This window comes from Mercenaria mercenaria, chromosome 3 (assembly GCF_021730395.1).
Source record: "Mercenaria mercenaria strain notata chromosome 3, MADL_Memer_1, whole genome shotgun sequence".
Lineage (NCBI taxonomy): Eukaryota > Metazoa > Mollusca > Bivalvia > Venerida > Veneridae > Mercenaria > Mercenaria mercenaria.
The window spans coordinates 49711317-49734006 of record NC_069363.1 but is presented as its reverse complement, the minus strand read 5'-3'; the positions used below and the strand labels follow the sequence as shown (position 1 = coordinate 49734006).

Sequence of the window (22690 nt, the reverse complement as noted above, 5' to 3'; positions counted from 1 at the left end):
TTCAGGGAGGACATAAATTGTCCACCTGTTATCTTGTAGAATAGCTGTATGCCTTGAAGGATTTTCACAAATTTCATGCGGGAGGAAGAAGTAAGTAGCTAGGTTGTGGTGGGTCTTTGATTCGAACCAGTGCTGTTAAGCATTTGAGGATGATCGATCGCAATCATTTTAAAGTAAAAAGATGAAGCGCAAAGAATTGCAAGCAGTATACACGAACAGTATCATGATATATGACTGTATCCATCACGTGTAACATATTTTAGGTTAATATTGCAATTTGGGATTCAATTTTCTGGAATTATAATATTTCTACAGGATATAAGGATCAAGAATGTTTCCATTTGTAAGATACTTTTGTTTTATACATATACATGTATTTTCGCAAGTCACTTGTACACAATTCAGTTCTGATGTTACGAAGTTTGCGCGATATAGGTTTAGTGGCTTCAGTCATGTTCATGTTCATGGATTCTGTGCTAAAACATAACATTTTCTCCACAAGTAAATGAATTAAATAAAACAAATAAAAGCATTAGTTAGACATGGGAGACTAAGGACACCAGTGTACTGTTGTTTGACAAATCGTCATTATTAGCAATTAACTCGGCCTGGATCGACCTCGCGGCCTATTGATCCACACTTACTTCTGTACTGCCTTACCAGTAGATGTGGTATAAAACATGAAATTGTAATTGCTATTCCGTACGTGCATGGACAGATGTATACATTTTATCTACATGTACGTATCTCAACATAATACAATTTTAATTTTTATGTAGATCTCAAACGTTTTAACACTAGATAAAGTGTATATATTACTTTTGTTTACATTAATTCTGTTCGATAAATAGCTAAAACATGTTTTAGCAAACTCTTTTCTCCCTTTTGTGCACGTCCATGTCTTACATTTCTTTCATATACCTGTCTATTGTTTCTCTTCTATTTTCAAAACAGTCATTCAAATTTATTTTAGGACGAAAAGTCGGTTAGACGTTGATTTTCTCGAAGTAATTTTATGTTATGTGCTTTAAATTTGTTGAATTTAAATTTTTTTAGACGTATATCATTCGTTTTCTCATCACAAATTGACTAACGAATAAAGACTGATATAAAGCTTATTTATAGTCGCCACCAGTAGACCATATGGGCGGCTCCTTCAGAATTTATTTAACTGTTATATATTTTTCAGTTGAAGAATAGTGCAAGATAAAGAAGACGCTCCAATTCTGGAAGCTTTCCTAGTCTGTTAGCGCGCCACGTGTAAAGCACGTAAACACGGGACTCTTATCATTCGAACTTGCGACCCCTGATTTAATTGTCAGACAGTGTTATCACTGAACCACTGCGTCCGCTCCTAGCGAGGCAAATGTAGATCGATGTCAATTTACAGCCGAAGTACTGATAAACCAACTACACGTGCAGCTCTTTCTCTTGTGCTAACATCCAACTTCACCAGCTTTTAGATATGTAGATAAAGTTGTCTATAGCACATATTTTACTTATTTCAGTGGTGCGGAATAATTTTCTACCTAATTTGTTCGGTGCAAGGAAAGACTCCCTACTGCACGAAATTTACGGGCACAGCAAGTCCAAACGGTAAGTGATTCATTTTCATGTTACAGCACCAAAGCATCTCAATTTTATACTTTAAATTTAAAATGCAATCCTTTGTATTTATAAAAAAAGTATGTGTTGTGCATGACATAACTCGTGCAGGATTGTTACAAATTCTGATTTGCCTTTCATACAGGGTTAAGTATACTGTAATTTTGAAGCTCAAATTATTTCAACTACTTGTCCAGCGAAAAACGAAAACCCTTCATCATTATTGTTGAGCTGTATGGTTGAGCTTACGATTCTTGCATGGTTATTTTACAGAAATTCTTGCAATACAAACTATCTTGTAATTCTGAAAGACGTTTTCACTTCAAATTCATTTGTATTAATTTACACGTAATGTTTTTTCACCATTTTTTTCTAATTTCTAGATCCTACACTGCCAGATCTACCGGACCAGTTTCAAGCAACAATAGAGGCAAATTTTGTCAACAAAAACTACACCATTACAGCGTATGAATATTTTGACAACCCCGGAAACCGTGCAGCAATACGAGCAAAGAAAAACAACACAGACAATATTTCACTTTTCGATTACACAAACAACCAAGTTACCTATATATATGGTAAGCTGTTACTAATTTAAATGTTCTTTCTGCCATAAATAATAGCATGGAAAAAGGAAAGAAAAACATGTCTTTGTCGTATTAACATAGCACATTTTTAATGCCGGATTAAAAACAACAAAAACAACACTCGTATATATCCAATTAAACAGATGCTTACATCTTATAATCTAAACAATTAGGTCATTGCTGTTAAGCGTTTTGCTTTAACCCTTACCCTGCTAAATTTCTATAATGAACTTGCCCATCTTTCAATTTGGACAATACCACTGTTATACTGGCTAAATTGCGAACGGTGAGATCACGGACGTGAAAACTGATCTTGGTCAGCACTGGTAGCAAAGGGCCAGCAGGCTAAGGGTTGATAAAATTAATTCCATTAATACAGCAATGCAAAAGCCTACCTCTCCGTAAGTTAACGATTACCGTTTGATCCATCAAGTCCGAGTTTTTTACTTTCTTTTATTCTGAACCAGATATATATTATCATACAGTTTCCAGAAGTTGTATTTAGAACAATTTGTTAATATAATAGGGTTATTATAATAGTAGCTCGATCTGCGTTCGGCTCGTGTGGATTTCGCCAGATCGTATCTCACGAGGCGCGCAAGAGCCGAATACAAAATCCCAGATCTAGCTACTGTAATAATGACCCTTTTATAATATACCTCCAATTTTTTGTTTGTTGATTTGTTTTTGAACGAAATCTTCAATGTTATCGATGTTATCGATGTTAAAATAGAATAAGTGAAGTTTTTATGTGCGCTATTTACAGAACTGTGTCAGATCATGCATATTAATGAAAGTAGTCCGGTAACATACAATACAAAAGGTACAATACGGAATTTCTTCTGCCTGTTCATATTTACTTGTGAAATACAAGCCGATTATTTACAGAATTTATATAGGTATATAATAAATTGACATATTTTAATTTTAAAGGCAAAGTACTTTACTTTTATAGGAAAATGCCAGCGTCAATGTTTGGTCCATAAAGAGTTTCTATAGCTTCTTGACTGAAGATATAAAGCACGATAATTTCTTTCGTTATTGTTGAAAAGGGAGATATTTTTTCTCCTAATTAATTAAATGCAGTTAAAAAAAAATTAATAAATGTAATTCTACCTTGGGCTGTCATTTTGATCAAACTATCAAAATGGAATGGTCACAGAGTTCTCATTTTAAAACTGACTTTGAAAATTCCTTCACTGTCTGAAATAATTTTAGAAGACCTAGCAGACAGAATGTACATTAGAACAACATCGTATTTTCCTATAAACGTGATCCGTTCTTTTCCGACTATCATGGAAACACAATCTACCAAGATGGTACAAACATTTCTTAAAATTTCACTACCATGCAAAAACAATGCCATTTAGTCGAAGCACGTTGTTCACGTGACGTTTGATCTCTATCTGCAGGTAAAACATGCAAAGTGAAGATTCTCACGAAGGACCAGACGGATGTATTTTTCGGAAACCTCTCCAAGAATGGTATTCCTCACATCCTAAACACACAAGGCGCGCTACATATTTTGAAATCATCCGGGCAGGTAAAATAAATTTTTGCTGAACCAAGAGCCGCCGTTTGGGACTATTTTGTCGTTTCAGCGATCTGTAATCAACACTATGTTATGTACATGTCATTTCCCCTTAGGCTTTGTTGATAACTCATTGTATACTGGCCTGGTATGTTAATATGTTGTTTATATTATATGGTGTACCAGAATGTTCTACCACAATACTGATAAACAGGACGTTACAGTTATTTTCGAAGTCTGGATTGTTCTTGGTTTTTCCAGAATTTTCTTTTTAAAAACTTTCCCGTATTTCTTAATAGTGAAATATTATCGGTTTGAACATTTAACATTTGAAGGATTTACATTAAAAATTTATCCTTGAAGAGAGGATTCATATTATTTGGAAATATTAAATTCAGTTTGAACTCCGGTTGTGAAATACTTTGGAATTTATGCTGATTGGATTTAAATTTGACCGGGGTAGAATCTGGACTATTCTTGCATATTAGATTGGATTTTATGGCTAATTAACATTTTTAAGGTATTTCATTTGTTACTTTTTATAATAGTTTTTGCTGTTGTACTAGTTGCTGGTTTGTTTTTTCTCTTATCTAAAGTATTTTAAGTAAAAAAAAAAAAAAATTACGATAAGACGTAACAACTGAAACACAAGTATAAGGAATAAATTGTGACCATATGCATATACTATATGGATAAAATACACAGTTCATGGGAAAGCCTTCAGTCTCCGCATACTTAAAAACAACACAATATGTCTCTATATCGATGCATAGTAACTTCTTACCAGAATTTATTCCTGATGTGGGTTTGTATATAACCGCAGAAACTTAATTGATACTTGGAAGTGCATGTGCTCTGAGTCTTTCGAGTGAAGTTTGTCCTGAGAGAGACATAATATAGAACAGACATATTTGTGTAATATGTACAAGAGATATAAGTTTTCTGTCTGAACATCAAATAGTTTGGTCTATCCGTAATTTGTCTGATCCCTAAATTGTTTTGAGCTCGCAGGCAAGGTACCCGGAGGAAAATTATTTAAGTGTAACAAAGGGCATTGAATACATTGTTGCTAGAGTCAGAGATTGGAATAGTGTCGATGCAAAGCTATAAAGACATTGTATTTCGTTCCATTTAGGCTGATAAGCCCATAGTGGCATACATCACAACAGTATCGAACAGTAGAAACATATAAAGTTACTATATACTAAACGCTGCAACTAGGCATTCACATAATATATATGCAGATACAAGTTACACGTCATACAGCTATTGAGTATTGAAATTTATATTTAAACAAGCCAGAGAAAGTACAAAACATGGTGTCGAAACATCCTGTGTTTTCCTCACTAGTTCGCTTTCTCACGCGGAGAAGGTCTTAGCTTATTTAAATAAGCGACTTAAAGGCGTAGTCACGTCCCTCTTCATATGCTTTTTGCCTTTTTGGTTTAAACAGTATTTTATTGATATAATTACATTAGTAGGTTTAATAGTGTGCATTCAATGTGAGCGTACACTCAATGCCGACCTTTTGTATCAATGCCTTTAAACATTGAGTGACTTTAAATAATAGAATTTGCTGGGCTTAACGTCACACCGACACAATTACAGGACATGTCGTGACTTTTTAGCTTTTGATGGTGGCCTATCCGGACATTCGTAGAATTACAGACATTCCGTAAGCCAGTTCCTCACATGAAAGAAATCTACAGGTTTCGAACCCGCAGTGGTGAGGAGTAAGTGATTCGAAGTCTGCGACTTTAACCACTCTGAGGCATCAGAGAGAGAGATATGTGTAAATATTTTTGGAATGCCCTAATTCATAGAAGTTCAGTAGAAATAATGTATGATCAGCTGTAGCCGTCTTAAGAAAACTTAATGATAAAACAAAATGGAACATCTTGGCTATATTGTTATTTCATAATTCCTTGTATTTCAGCAATATCATGGAAGAGATAAGGTTCGGGGCATTACGGTTGACCACTGGCAATCTTGTCTGTACTGGCCGCAACTTCGAGCAAACTTTACTCTTGACTACTACTTTTCTGGTTAGTCATTTCTTGATTTAAAGGAAAATTTCTGAAGCGATATCAATTCGCTGAATACTATATTATTTACATTTTGTTTATTACAAATACATGTAAATGAAATTTATAAGAAGTAGTAAAAATATCAAAATTCAAACCGAACAAAATCGGTTTCATGCGACTTGAAATAGGAGTTTCAACCGAATATAATACAGCCGTTTCACGGAAGATTTCTATGCCTATTTTGGTGTGAGCAAGGACGATTTATCAGACCACATTTTGTCATGTGATGTGAAGTTTTATTTTTGTGCCCGTTTCGATTTCAGTGTATATGTTAAAACACACGCTAACTTTAATGGATGCTTTTATTTAGTTTGGTTTCGGTGTATATGCGAAACAGTCTTTGCCGACAAGTTCAGATTTTTTCAAAATATAATTAATTCTGCATTCTAATATATTTTTGTCTTTTAGTGGAAAACTGGAAAGATCCGGTGGCTTATCCGAGGATTCCCGTCCGAGCATATGTTAAAGGAGTACAGACTGATTTCACAGGAGTCGTGTCAAATGTTGAACATTACTATGATTACATTGACTTTAGAACAAGTGTTGATGATCCGACAGTGTTTGAGGTAAAGCAAACATACCATATAGATAAGTCGAATTATTCATTTTGTGTTATATAACTAAATTTTAAATCAGTCTCTTGCCTCGCAATTTTTTTCCTACAAACTGTGATATATATGTAGCAACCGTTCTTGATTAACGTGTTAATTGACTGGCGTCATATGTAGTCCTTTCATAGCTAAAATTGTATCAGATATATAATCTCATGTTGTTTTAACAAGATACATGTATTGTATACGTTAATAAAATATATGTTCTGTTCAGTTCTGGTCTGTTCTGTTCTGTTCTTCTGAAATCGTTTGTCAAGCAGTAGAAATGTGACATATAACAGATGGAGTATATCTGTACTTTACATCATACTCAAGAAATAGCCACTAAAATAATACTGAATTCAAATCATTTATAATTATGTAACTAAGTACAAGTGTTTTATAAAATTCCTTATTGTTTTTGTAATAAGATGTACGGTATTTTGTTCCAGTTTTTTCTAAACTATTTTTAACCTTTAGCCTGCTGGCGGCAAGTAGTTTTGCCTTTGCGACTAGTGCAGACCAAGATCAGCCTGCACGTCCGTGCAGGCTGATCATGGTCTGCACTGTTCGCTATTCAGTCAGTAAATTTTCAGTGAACACCCCTTTGAATAAGAATTGGTATTGGCCAAATTGAATGATGGACCAGTCCATTTTAGAAATTTAGCAGGGTAAAGGTTAAGAATAAGCGTACAAAGCTTTGAATATGTAAAAGACTGTGTTTGTATTTAAGTTGTTTAGCACTCGTGTCTTTCCCTGTCATTCGGATATTTCTTTAAAATTTAAAGTTTGCAAGTATGCGACATGCGGAACGAAATACATTGAATACACATGGATATAATGACAATGACTTGTAAACACTAACAAAGTATGTTTACTCTTTCAGCCGCCCCTTGGAGTAGTGTGTCCAGGACGCGTAAATAAACCAACACCGGAAGTAAAGAACTATTTTCATGCAAAAATAGAAACAGTTGATGCTGCAACCACTACTATATACGAAACCGATGTGAGTTACACGACATAATGAATCATATTTAGAAAAGGTAACATGAAGAATAAGAAAATGTAAGAAAATACAAGTCAGGTATATCCATAGCGTATATTGCTTCGATATAAGATTTCTTTCACTTTTCGAACTTGCGTTGCTTGTGCTGAAATAGTCAAACATACGAAATCTCTTTGTATGATCTGTATGAACAGGCCTAAAGAATATGTTGCAAATGTTACCATTATCATAGATTTGCTGAAAGAAAAAAAAAGTATTTTTTACGAAAGATGTGTTTTCAGTAAAACGGACAGTTTAAGATATTTGCTTATTTTCTCGAATTATGAAAAATAAAAAGAATGCTTTTTCCTTTTGCAAAAGAAAGGATTTTTCAAAACTTTTTTTGTATTTTCTTTAATTTTAATCACTTTTATCTTTGTTTTTCATATGTCATTGTTTTAATTTTTTCGTCTTTCATTTTTTGTGAATGTTTCATATTCTGTTATAAAATGTTAGATGCGGTTTTTTTTTCATAGTCACCAAATCGATGAGGGGCCTCCGTGGCCGAGAGTGGTTAAGGTCACTAACTTCAAATCACACGCCCCTCATCGATGTGGGTTTGAGCCTCACTTGAGGCGATGAATTCTTCATGTGGGGAAGCCATCCAGCTGGCTTACGGAAGGTCGGTGGTTCTACCAAGGTGCCCGCCCGTGAGTGAAATAATGCAAGGAGGGGCACCTAGGGTCTTCCTACACCATCACAGCTGGAAAGTCGCCATATGACCTTTAATTGTGTCGGTGCGACGTTAAACCCAAGCAAAAACTAAAGTAAAATCGATGACTGTTTATCAAAAATATATATTATGTTATACGCTTTGAGGATGTAGATCTATAAGGTACACCATGAAAAATGTTATAGACTATATGTTATGTAAATTATGTCTCTATTGTACACAGTGATAATCTTGACTATCTGATATCTATTTGTACGTACACGCCAGATGATAAATAGGGTAATACACTCAAAGTTCTGAAACTCAGAATGTTCTTCTAATGTTACATCTAATTATGACCTGGCCCTATCTTCACAAGGCAGTTTTCAGTCTCGGCTGAGTTTGAGATTGAAAATTGGTTTGCAAATTTTACAAGGACTTCAAGATTAAATTCCAGATGAGACTATCATCACTACTGGAGAGTCACTTGACAATAATCATTAATTTAACACATATTTTTAACAGTGCACGTTTGATATATATATGTATATACGACAACTAAATTTTCATTTTCAAATTCAGCTGAGACTGTTTTGTGAACATGGGAACAGATATATCGAAGTTTTCATTCGGAAGCTCTAGCCAACCATTTTATTCGGATGTGAGATGGTTTTGGGTGTTTTACGTGTGTTACAATGCTAAAATGGACAAAAATACGAGTATAATGAATTTAATCAATATCGAAAATCAGTGACGCAATATCAACTAGGTCTTAAAGTCCTCTAATGCAATACTGTATATGTCTTTATTTCGAAAAATCATTTTGATCTGTATTCCTTCAGTAGATAGCTGCAAATCGTCTTTCTTTCTTTTATTTTCATATCAACAAATCATTGAAATGTATAGTTTTGGTACGACAGAACAAAGAACATTGCTCGACGTGATGTTAGACTCCCAGCACAAGTAGCTGGTATAGCAAAAGACACACTTGTTACTCTTATAGACGACTACAACTATGGTAAGGCATGTGTACAGTTTTGATTAATCGTACATGATGTCTGTAAACCTCTTCTTTAGAGTTTCAGAGAAGACATATTGCAGGCTTTCATGATTCAGACTTAATCTGTTCGAAATCATAAGCTTTTTTTAGCTTGCATTCCTGGCATTTTTCCTGTCATTGTCGATAATAATATAATCTAGATTTTCTTTGCAAATGACATTCTAAGTTATTTTAACTTTCGCAACAGTCTTTTAAGGTTCTTGTAAAGCCTTTTGAAACCTCCCCTTGGGTGAATTTTGTTTTAGTTTTCTACGCCTCATAGGCCTTGGTTTATTATAAAGAATATATCAAATTGTTCATAATAAGTAGGAGAAAGTTTTAAACAATACATTTTGTCCTATATTACATGTTCTTGGACTATTCACGTTCTATTTTGTAGAAGATATCAAGCTTCTTTTTTTCAAACGTATCTTGTCATTACTTTTATAATTATTGTGTGTCTAGCATATTTCTCCAGGTACTCTGGGAGTTGAAAGTGTGACAAACCATGTACATTTCAAACAAATGCAAAAATTGCAAAATGAAAGTGAAAGTAGAGCTGTCAAAATGACAAAAAACTGCGATGTTTAAAAACATATTAAAGTTAACTATTTTTCGTTTCCCGGAGTACCCAGATAAGTATGTTCAACACACAACAAAACAAATTTAGAGAAAAATATGTTTGAAAAAGAAGTTTGATATTTCCTAAAAATAAAACGTGGAAAGTCGAAGTACATGTGTTGTAAGACAAAATACGTATTTCAACTTCTTCTGAACAATTCGATATATATATCTATGGTATGAATATTACGGGTCTATCAGGTATAATTTCCAAAATGAAAATTTACCCGAGGGGTGGTCTCAGAAACTTTACATGATCCTTAATGTCAAGTGGCAGTTGTAAAAGTATTTCCACGAGCCTGGACTCAGCTGACCCTTTGGGATCATGGAGTCCATCCGATCTTTTCTGCTTATTTGGGTGCTATGGGCAGATAGATTCTTTTATTTCCTTTGGAGTTGTTTCACTCGTCATTACGTCACATGGACAGATTAAATCAATAAAATCTATAAGACTCGTTTCCTTTCATGCTTTCAAGGGATCTTCTAACAGACTCGATATCACTTGACCATTCTTATATATAACACAGACGTTTACATATGTTATGAAAAATCTCGTATATGCGTAAAGTGAATTTTGATATGGATTGTTATATTTTTGCAGGAATATTATACATACAGGACAAGGTGACTGGCAATTGTCAAATGATGCCTATACCTGAGACAGATATGACGGCTAATATCAACCAAACCGCTTCTAGTATAGACTACCTTTGGTATAAGTTAACAATAAAAGGACCAAGAGAACTTCTTGATTTAGATGGTAACTTTACTTACACTGGAAAGGTGGGTAGCTACTCTCTGTCTTAAAATGATTTGTTTACACTTTGGGAGGAAAAGTCCTTCAAAAACATTTTATAATAACATTTGGAATCACTCAGCTGTTATGTGATTTTTATACCCCCACCACACATGTTTGAGGGGGGTATATAGGAGTCAGTTTTGTCGCGTCCCGTCGCGTCCCGTCCCGTCGCGTCCCGAATCTATTATCTCAGTTATTACCAAATGGATTTGATTCAAACTTAAAATACATGTTCCACCTTATCACCCACATCATGTGACACAAGGTGCATAACTCTTGACACCAAGTTTTCATGAATTATGTCCCCTTTTACTTAGAATTTAAGGTTAATTTTGTTGTATTTTCACTATATCTCAGTTATTACTAAATGGATTTGATTCAAACTTAAAACAGATGTTCCACCTCATCACCCACATCATGTGACATAAGGTGCATAACTCTGACACCATTTGTTTTTATGAATTATGCCCCTTTTACTTAGAATTTAAGGTTGATTTTGATGTATTTTCACTTTATCTCAGTTGCTACTGAATGGATTTGATTCAAACTTAAAATAGATGTTCCACCTCATCACCCACATCATGTGCCCACATCATGTGACACAAGGTGCATAACTCTGACACCAAGTTTTCATGAATTATGTCCCCTTTTACTTAGAATTTAAGGTTAATTTTGTTGTATTTTCACTATATCTCAGTTATTACTAAATGGATTTGATTCAAACTTAAAATAGTTGTTCCACCTCTTCACTCAGATGATGTGACATAAGGTGCTTAACTCTGACATAAATTTTTTATGAATTATGTCCCCTTTTACTTTAAATTTAAGGTTGATTTTGATGTATTTTCACTATATCTCAATTATTACAAAATGGTTTTGATTCAAACTTAAAATAGATGTTCCACCTCATCACCCACATCATGTGACACAAGGTGCATAACTCTGACACCAATTTTTCATGAATTATGTCCCTTTTTACTTTGAATTTAAGGTTATTTATGATGTATTTTCACTATATCTCAATTACTACTGAATGGATTTGATTCAGACTTAAAATAGATGTTCCACCTCATCACTCACATCATGTGACACAAGGTGCATAACTCTGACACTATTTTTCTTGAATTGTGTCCCCTTTTACCTAGAATTTAAGGTTAATTTTGATGTATTTTCACTATATCTCATTCTGATTGGCTTAGAGCCAAAGGGAAGTAACCTTTTTTTAACCTTTGTACTGAGTTTCTTCCCCTTAATTTCCAGGAATTAGTCTATTTTTAGAAATCCTATTTTTAGATTTTCAATATTTTAGGTATTTTTCTAACTTTTTTATTATAAGTCCTATGTAAAAAGTAAAAACATTTTTCCGTGGTAACATGGGTCGGTAAGACTCTTTTTTGTATTCACTTTTAGTGTATCTCTAATATTAGAGATTTAATATATTTACTAGTATTACTATACTAGTATTATACTAGTATTACTTATATGTGGAAGCCCAGGATGAAGTACTCCAAAGTATTTTTAAGATTCCTTATGGTTGCCATTCTTCTGTGACAAGACCGTATGGTGGGGGTATGAGTCACTCCTGTGACAGTTCTAGTTTGTCAAGTACCAACTGAATTGATACATTGAAATGAACCGCTGTTTAATTCACACTCCATTAAGTTGATGCTGTTTTTCACACGTTTTGTTCTCTCGCAATTCACACATAAGAGATTGTTTTTATATCAAGCTATGTAAAAATGTATGTGTTCAATAGGTCTGCTCATACGTGTATGAGCATATTTATGATAAGCCATTAACTGATAGTGTGTGTGAAAACAGTATGTTCCATTTCAAACCTAGACACACAATAACTGAGTCATTATCAGCTGTTTTATAAAAGGGTGTGTGTGGCTGATAATTCCAATTAATTAATGCCACGGTTTTAAATACCCAGTTGTACGCTTTTGGGTATTTATAGTTTCTGGGAGTTTGTCAAAGATAACATCTAAAGTATGTAAACAAAATTAATATTCTCAACATTGTTGCATTCTCAACTCGATCAATATTTTTACAGAAAGAGTTCCTGGCTAGAATTTTCTTTGGTATTGTCAGTGTTCAGATTTTGAACTGTACGAGGGCTCTCTTGTAATATTGTCAGGGTTTAAAATATGTTTTTCATTGTGCAGAGAACTGTGCGAAAGCCATCCATCTTGGAATAATGTTTAATATATGTCTAAGATTGTGCAGAGAACTGTGCGAGGGTATCAGTTTAATGGATTCTTGCATTTTTAATGTTTTGTATATGTTTTTCATTGTGCAGGGAACTGTGCGAGGGCTCTCTTCTGACATTGTCAGTGTTTAATATATGTCTTTCATTGTGCAAAGAACTGTGCGTGCGAGGGCCGTCTTGGAACATTGTTACTGTTCAGTATATCGTCGTGTCATTATTACAATGCGCTAACTCCATTTTTATGAAAATTGAGTATGATATACCGCTGGATTAGGGATTTCAAGTTCTATCTCCAGCTCTATTCCATTCATTGATCTGACAATTCTACTTGACATAATAGCATGGAATTCCTTCTTTGTTTTCTAAAATTGAAGTTGAACTTAGTATTACAATGTCTTATGTCTATTATTACATGGACATAGACCAATGTAATGCTAAGAAATGTTAAATTATAGTGGAGATAGAGCAGTGTTATAATAAGAAATATTGCATTTCAGTGGAGATCACGTTAAAATCTTTTACAATATTCTTGAAAAATACTGTAACATTATCCACTTAGTTTTCTCTCTTACATAGTGCTAAGTCCTGTTGCATCATTTGTCATCTTAAAATGTCCTATATTCAAAAGCAATATAATACTGAACGTTTGAAATGCTGGAATTTGGAAAAAGTTCTATCTCCAAATGAAAAGTTTAATTTTCAAAAAAATCGAGATACCGGTAGATATCATGAAAATGGGGCACCTGAAATTGTTACCAAAGCAATGTCCAGCCAGAATATTAGATATTTTTCCATTTTTATCACAGAAAATAAGAGACCAAATTTTCAAAGTCAATTTCCCACAAATTACCAAAATGGAGTTAGAGCATCGTAATAATGACACGACGATACGTCTTTCATTGTGCGAGGGCTCTCTTGTTACATTGTCAGTGTTTAATATAGGTTTTTTCATTGTGCAGAGAACTGTGCGAGGGCTCGCTTGTAACTTGTTTACATACATCAGATCAATGCATTCTTGCATTTTTAGTGTTTAATATATGTATGAACTGTGCGAGGGCTCTCTTGTAACATTGTCAGTGTTTATTATATCTTTTTCTTTGTGCAGAGAACTGTGCAAGGGCTCTGTTGTTACACTGTCAGTGTTTAATAATTGTCTTCATTGTGCAGAGAACTGTGCGAGGGCTGTCTTGTAACGTGTTTACAGGCATCAGACCAATGGGCGCTGGTACATTTGCAACATATGAATACTTCGTCCTTGCCGTAAGTTTCATTTGAAAACAGTAAACACATAAATACTTCTAAGTCCATTTTCTTTACTTACAAACTGAAATAGTTAATTTGGCCGTGACTACGAGTATTTCCTTCCCGCAATTTCTTCGGACTTCAACAAGGAAAAATAGATTATTGGTTGAAATGGGTTAAAGCCATGTGTAATTTTCTGTAACATACCCAGATATGACAACAACTGATGTCAAAATAAATATTTTTTTTCTTTTTCCTTGTTTTACAAAACGTTCAGAGACAATGAAAATTTGATAAGTAAATATGAACATTTAGATTGCGAAATATTTGTAAGCATGTTGTCAACCCTGGAAAGCTACATAAGCTTTGCCTATGTATTCGACATGTTGAATAAATTAATTTGCAAGCCGATTTTTGGAAACTTTAACAGGATGGTTACAATGTTTATCCAGACGACGATCCGGATGTTTCTCAGAATGTACCAGTACAGCTGACCATCTCAAACGACACGGTAAGTACCATGGTCGAATGGTTGTCATAAACATAAATTTGAATTCTATGTTATCTACTATGAGTAAAGAAATATCTTAATACTCTGATAAAATAATCATTAAATACATTACAAAATATTAATATTTGAACAGATGTTAGTATAAAAATAGCTGATAGTAAATATTTTGGTCATACGATTTGGACTTTGGATAATAAACATAAATTTGAATTCTATGTTATCTACTATGAGTGAAGAAACTTGTTAATACTCTGATGAAATAGTCGTAAGATACAATACAAAATATTGCCTGAATTGGGATTCGAACCCCGGACGCCTGGAGTAACAGTCAAACGTATTATCACTAGACCACCGGGTCATAATATTAATAGGCTTTGTAGACAAGATTACACTTGTAGATTACTGACTTGATAAATTGGCCAGTTAGCATATTAAGACACTATTGGACAGGTTAACATCACACTTTAACGTGATAACATAGATTTTTTAACATAATAAGACTGTTTTGACAAGTTAACACCTCATGAGAGAAAAAAAGTCAAATAATCATGGTAATATCACATGAAAATGAAGAAAACCTCTTGAGGATGGACAATGAGGTGTATAAAGTATCAAAATTTACTCACATTGTGTAGCATCTGAACAGTAAGAAATCTCGTTACAGCTAGGAATACACATTACCCAGACCATCACAACATTCAGTGAGGCTCACCCTGATCTGTCACTGTTTGATATCAGCTCATGCTATCCGGAGAATGCAAGTGTTTCGTTCAGCGTGAAATTTCAGGGTAAACTAGTTCTATATAACGCTCACGGTTTTGTAAACAAATCGTAATTATTTTCATTGCATTGTGGTGCACGTTTGAAGCATATAGTGCCACCATGCTATGCTTTAAAACTCTCCCTACAAAAAATAGAATATTATAATAGGATAAAATCGAGCAATTACTGTCATCCCACAGCTTATAATTATACGAGGCTTTGATTCTCGCACTTCATTATCAGCACATCCTTATATCAGCTGCATATCTCAACAATAATGCGGCTCACTCAAAAATAAAATGCCTAATTTACAACCTAATGTTGCTTTGCTGTTTTCACCATTCAATGTCGCTATGGTGTAATCAATCAATTGAATTCTTTACCATTTATTTTTTATAACCAGTAACCAAGTATCTTGAATAGAACATAGTTGACGTAGTTTGATTTAATTTCGAGTGTTCGCAAGTCTCGGAGTCTATAATATACTAATGTTTAAACTGATGATTAACATTTGTTTCACAATCTGTAACATGAATAGGTTCAATTAATGATAAACACCTCTTGAAGAATCTGTAATATTGTTTGGTTTGATGATTAACACTTGTAAGATATTATGTCGTACAGTTAGTTTAGTGATAAACATCTACACAAGAATGTGTAATAAACACTTGCAAGAGAATCTTGAAATTGTAAAATCACATAAGAAAACATAAAGAACATCTACAACAATTTTTAGGTGAATCGTTCAAGGCACAGTCAGGTCCTTTTGGGATTACTGAGGGCACTCAGTGTTCATGGGTAATCGAAAGTCGGTGCTAGGGGTGCGTGAGGGGTGTTGCAATTTTCACTACTTCTCATACTCATGAATAGACTCAGTCAAACCAATCCTGCTATTATTTTGCTTGGTTGCATGCTTGCATTCTATGCTTCCAAAATTTTATTAAACGAATATACTGAATTGTAACAGGAGATTACAAGACGGGACTGCGAGACGAGATTATACGAGAAGCCCACAGCAAGATGGCGGCTGTAATGAACGTATCACCACTAAGAGTTCAGAATGTGCTTATCAACTATGATAATTCGTTTGTTTACATCTCGGCTAAATTAATGGACGTTGCTCCAGTTCTGAGTAAGATTTAGATAAGTCATTAACTGTAAATGCAAACGACTTAGTCTAAGTATGTAAGCGAATAACAATTTCACCCACCACTGACGCTTTGGGTCACGTTTTGTGAGTCAAGATGATCTGTTTCCAAAATATATCTTGTCAAGGTTTTCAAAACATTTTACTAAAATATGAACCAAGGGCTACAATACACTCTTTTTCTAGTCACAGTAAGGATATTTTTAAAATGCATAGATCATATCTCCTTTTGGATATAATAATGTTAGTGAAATGCTATTAAAAAGTTGACGAGACATATTCTTAGACTGACTAAAGCCACTGTAAATGTTTATAAACCCAATCTTACGTTTAATAGTATTTGTTGTTTTATTGCAACATGAAGATTTCGATTTTAGTTCTATTTTAAAGCACGTAAATAATATAACTGTATATATGAAATCTCCAAGGTTTTTATATAGTATGTATCCAATCCAAATATTCATATTTCAGAACAGTTTACACTATATAAGAAGAACTACACTTCATATACATTGAACGACCTAACCTACGCCTCCACTACAGTGTCGTCTCCGACTTTGTGTGCTGCATATTGTCTTTCAAACACGAATTTCGCGTGTAACAGTTTTGATTTTTGTGCTGATCCGACACACACTTGCCGACTGAGTAAAACGCATACTGTAGGAAAAAGAACCGAAACACAGGGTGTTTCATGTAGTCGTTATTCAAGTACGCTCTTTGTGATAAATTTAACTTGGAAATTTCTTACGTATATATTCGTCCTGGATAGAAAAACCAAATTTTTAATATACCTCCAGTGAAAATCTAACATGTATCAAGCACTCGGTGAACGCAGCCATGTGTAAATGATCAGTTCGTAATGGTTTGGGACAAATCCATTACTTTGTCAGAATCTGATGAACCGCCTTTAGATCCTTCTACAATTTCCATTCACTCCAAGTATACATCATTAACATGAATTGAATATCCTCCTGTTGTCGGGAACTACAGCCTGTTTGGGCTTTTAATGTCATTTTGTCAAGCATTTCCAGGGAGCATATATGACATAAGTATTGAAATCACTCTTTATTATGTAGTAGGTAGATAAGAAGTTAATCGATTAAAGATTTATTTGTAAAAGATAACAAAATGTTTGGACAATATACTGGTGCTTGTGAGGATTTTACTATTTTATAATATTCGTTTTCATAGGAACAATTGATGGTAAGAATAATTCAGAGGTAAATTTTGAAGCAGCCTATGGAAGTTTGAAAGCTGCTGTATACAGTGGTCAGTTACAGTTACAGACATTTCTGCCGTACATGCCCACTCCTGTAAGTAATGCTTGCTACCACATATGTAAATGCTTCTGATATATTTTTCCTTTCAAATGACCATTTGTTTTTGATAGGTCATATGGCGACTTTGCAGCTTTTGATGGTGGAGAAGACCCTATGAGTGCCCCTCCGTGCATTATTTCATCACGGGCGGGCACCTGGGTAGAACCACAGATCTTCCGTAAACCAACTGGATGGCTTCCTCACGAAGAATTCAACGCCCCGAGTGAGGCTTGTAACCACATCGGTGAGTGGCAAGTGATTTGGAGTCAGCGATCGTAACCACGTAACCACTCGGCCACGGAGGCTCCCTTCTAACGAAAATGATAAATAATATACTTTGTTATATTCACGCTATTGATAAAAATATTTCGGTGTTCACGCAGACACAAGAAGTCATATATCGCCGACTTTATTTTAATATACGTATAGATATGGACACGTCTACAACATTTTATTTAAACAAGTCATGTACTGTGAAAGCCAGTTAGACCGAATATCTTAATAGATTGTAAGAATGAAACAAATGCAATATTTCAAGAATTTTATACATTAAAAACGGATAAAGAAAATGATTGCATTCCTGCACACAATCCTTGTACGAGAATACATTTGTAACCATTGTGGTGAGGTTAATTACGTACATTAATTTCATATAACTTTGCTACCTTTTCAGGTTTTCTTCAGTGCAGTTGATTTAACAATTTCCTACGGTAAGTCTTTCTAATTATGTCTGGTAAATACCATTTGCTTTTAAAATGTTAACCTAGAATATTGCTCAACCCTAAAAAGGGAATAATCATGCAATATTACATAGATACAGCTTACTGGCATCTTTTAAAAATGAAAATCTGACTACAATTGAATATGAAAACAAATCCATTCTAATAATATTAGTTTAATGAAACGTTCGGCACGTTGATGTCGTCATTCTTAAGGTGAGTCGATACCTTATTCGTCAAATATGGCATTCCCTCCGACTTTTATGAAACTTTGTCCAGCTGTAGCACTATGGTTCTAAACTATTTTTCCGTCGTCTTGGCAACAATGCGTTATCAGTGATGACGTCACGAACGTCACAATTAAGGGTGCCAAAATGTCTAAATACTGCCGTTTTGAGTCCTCTAAAATGCCTAATTATGATTTAAAATCAGCGAAACTGTACATTTTGACACTTTCTTTAATTTATATTAGGACTAGCGTGTGTGGAAGTGGTATCGCACCATATTACAACGAACATTTATCATTTGATAAAGCAAACCATGTTCCTTCTGAAATAAAATTTTGACAAAAAATCGGCAAATATATGCAAAAATTACATCTTTAAAAATCTACAGACCCATTAAAAGTCTGAATTTCGGCACAAGTGAACAATTTGCAAGTAAAATGTCAAATAAAAAAGGGAACTTTACGTTTTCAGTTTTTCGCAATACTTTGTTGAAGACAAACTGTCCTTCCGATTTTTGGACGTACAACTCAACGTTTTGACGTTAGATGCCATGTACGTAAAGCGCGCCGTAGCAATTTGATATCTATACACGTGTTTGTTCTTTGTTCTACAAGGATATTACATAATAAGCAAATAGAACTAAGGGTAAATTAATTGTAAACTTTGATATCATATCGTGCGTAGTTGATAAAAGTAAGTGAATGCTATAAGGACAGTTCCAGAATTAATTGTATGGGAGGGTCGGAAGGCACTTTTTGAAGAAAAGAAGAAGAAAAAACACCACCCATACTTTTTTATTATCCTCCAACCCCACTTCCCATGATTTTTCTATTTTCCTCCACCCCCACTACCTATAATTATGAATTTTCTACTAACTCCCACTACCTACAACTACTAAATGTACAAAAATCGAAACATGGAGAGAGTCTGTGGAATTTACCGTTTTCCCTTTCTACATCTCAAAAACGTCTAAGAGTCCCAAACTGCTTCATTCCGCTTTGAAAATTTGCCGTTAGAATGGAAAAATGTCTAAACCCCACCCATCCGATTTATTATAAGCTCACCCGTAAAACATGTTCGTTTACAGCTTCCAACTCAGCACTTCAAGAAGTGAGTCACCAGAACAAGTGAAACAATTGTCATTACATACCTGTTAGTGTTTAAACGTTAACATCCTTTCTTATTTTTGAAACCATGAATATAATATTAAATACTCGAATAAAAAAAAATCATAAGAGCCTGTGACGGACAAACAGACACGATATAAATTCAAGCTCTTAAGCATGCATTTTTATTTGGTTGTAGAGCATTTTGTTAACAATAACATAAAAGTTGACGCAGAAATATAACACCAAAACGTAAATTTCTATAAGCATTCGGTCATTACCGAAGGAACATCCTGGAACGCACATGCTGTTTTCCCGCCAAAATACAAAAAAGAAACGTCTGCTTCCCGATCTGTTAAGAAGACCCGATATTTACGCATATTCAAGCCGAATTTCAATTAACAATGTACGAAAATGTATATAGTGATCTAGCACAGTTTCTACTGAAATATGGTACATGTATCGGAAGAATCATGTTGTGTCATTAAAACATACATGTATCATGTCTTCATGCCCTGACGCCGACAAGACTTGTGATTTATTTAAACAGTCATTATTTATGGAAATTCAGTCATCCGTTTTTTCAAATAATAGAGTCAGTGGCGCAGTGGTTAGCAGGTTGGACTACAACGCCAGCGGTCCGGTTTCGATTCCCGGTCGCGGCTGATATCCCGACTAGTGTTCAGTGCTGGGTGATATGCTTAAATTGGTACTGTTTCCAGCAGTATCGGCCTAGAATGGATGCTGGGGAGGTAAATATGACACCTGCCGTGGGCTCGGCTGGAAATAAGTTGTTCCATCCATTCCAGATGGGGACTTTCGTCGGCTACCCACGTTAAATAAGAAACTTTAACTTTTTTTAATGATTTCACGCAGTACATGTTTTAGTTAACTTCTTTTAAAGGCATTGACCTCTAGATCTTACGACAACAAAAAAGAAAACAACATAGATATCAAAAATTATTGCTATGTTTCTTAAGGTTTTAAAACTACTCTCTTGATTTGTTAGTTTAAGACAGATTAGAAACAAAAAATCGTGTTCTAATGGTCAAAACATGAATGAACTTCAAGTGAAAATCTGGAGGCCAGTGCCTTTAAATGGCTAAACGTGAAAGAATCTTGTGATTTTTGTCTACATACTGTTTAACCTATAATAGAAATAATGTAAGACTGGTCATATTTAGGAAAAGATATGAAATATTTCGCATGTCACATTTTTGTTTTACTTCAGCGTAATATAGGTTTTTAAAAAGTTTTCTTTTTACGATGATGACTTTGTCATTAATACTTCTAACTGCAAAAATGCACTTATTTATGATAGGTCTGTCTATTATTTACATTAATCTGGGTGGGGGGAGGGGGGCAACATATGATTGGAAACTAACAGAAGATAAGTTCATCTTGCAAATCAGATACGCATGCAGGTATTTTAAAGAAACCGATGTTCGCGATTTTTTACAGTTTAACTTTGCAGTGATGCATAAGCGATTTAACTGAAAAAATATAGTTCAAATACATGTTAAGCCACGTATTAGAATAGAAAACATTTGCGTAACTCTGTAGTAAATATAATTGTATGCAACATTAGTGACTTCACATAATTGTAGACGAGAATGACTACTGGGAATATTATACTGTTGGTTTTCTTAGAGATTTACACATTTTGCTGTGGAAAAAAGGTTTCCGAATCGGCTAATGCTTCACAAATATATCAAAATACCTGAGGCAGATATGTCCTTAATATGGATGATGACGATATAACAATGCCGTCGGCATTGGATAATGAAATCGGTAGCATTGATTTATCAACATATGATTTTGTGTGGAATTGCACGATGAATCTGTACGCCTGTTTTAAGTAGTCGTGCAGCATGTAAAAATTCGACTAATATTAGGGAAAAGTGATTTACATGCAAGAAAAAAAAATACTCAATTCACACATGTTTTCGTTTCGGCCTGCCTTGATGTCATTTAGCTACATTCTATTTCTTTTTCCCCGGTTCAGTTTTTGGTGCGTATGCGAAACAGCCATTACTAAGATACTCATACGCGCAACGTGCCAGACAGAATACACGTGCGAATGAAGGGCGGGATTAAGGACGCTGACTGCATATTCAGCGGGAACGAGACAAAAAAAAAACAAACAAAAAAAAAACAACAAAATATTAAATGAACATAAATAAAAGGAAAGATCATATTTCTTAGATCGGTGATGTCAAAACTACGTTCCGTGTATCGCGGTCAGTTAAGTAGCGAATTGTAGTTAAAAGGAAGGAAAATGTCCTTGCGTGAAACCCAGATAGCTGGTAGTGCGTCAGTATTAGAAAGACTGATGCATAATAATTTATAAAAGTTGTTGTCTCATGAATACAGTTGAAATGGACCTAAGATATAATGCGCAACGATGTAAACAATAAGCAACGTCGATAAAACGTTGCGTTTTACGTCCAAAAATCGGAAGGACAGTTTGTCTTAAACACAATATTGTGAAAACCTGAAAACGTAAAGTTCCCTTTTTTATTTGACATTTCATTTGCAAATTGATCGCTTGTGCTGAAAATCAGACTTTTAATGGGCTTGAAGTTTTTTAAAGATGTAATTTTTGCATATATTTGCCGATTTTTTGTCAAAATTTTTATATCAGAAGGAAATGGGTTGCTCAATAAAATTTTAGATGTCCGTTGTAATGTGGTGCTATACCACTTAAAAACACATTAGTCCATATGTGAATTAAATAAAGTATCATATTGTGAAGTTTCGCTTATTTTAAATCTTGATTAGATATTTTAGAAGACCTATTACGGCGGATTTTGGGCATTTTTGGCGCCCTACGTTGCGACGTTCGTGACGTCATCACTGATTATTTATTGTTGCCTAGATGACTGAAAA

The 22690-nt window shown here is 34.4% G+C and overlaps 1 protein-coding gene across 1 annotated transcript in view; it reads left to right on the top strand.

Annotated features, from left to right (window-relative positions):
* The first annotated feature begins 229 nt into the window (after positions 1–229).
* LOC123524856 (uncharacterized) overlaps positions 230–22690 on the top strand; it is a 39823-nt gene continuing 17362 nt past the window's right edge. Inside the window, exons 1-16 of the mRNA XM_045303378.2 lie at positions 230–343; positions 1509–1596; positions 1989–2183; positions 3605–3735; positions 5660–5768; positions 6219–6376; positions 7287–7406; positions 9004–9115; positions 10359–10540; positions 13936–14028; positions 14441–14521; positions 15186–15309; positions 16251–16415; positions 16902–17138; positions 17622–17743; positions 18423–18459. Coding sequence (XP_045159313.2) covers positions 332–343; positions 1509–1596; positions 1989–2183; positions 3605–3735; positions 5660–5768; positions 6219–6376; positions 7287–7406; positions 9004–9115; positions 10359–10540; positions 13936–14028; positions 14441–14521; positions 15186–15309; positions 16251–16415; positions 16902–17138; positions 17622–17743; positions 18423–18459 — 1966 coding nt within the window. The 5' untranslated portion in view covers positions 230–331. The remainder of the gene's footprint in view (positions 344–1508; positions 1597–1988; positions 2184–3604; positions 3736–5659; positions 5769–6218; positions 6377–7286; positions 7407–9003; positions 9116–10358; positions 10541–13935; positions 14029–14440; positions 14522–15185; positions 15310–16250; positions 16416–16901; positions 17139–17621; positions 17744–18422; positions 18460–22690) is intronic.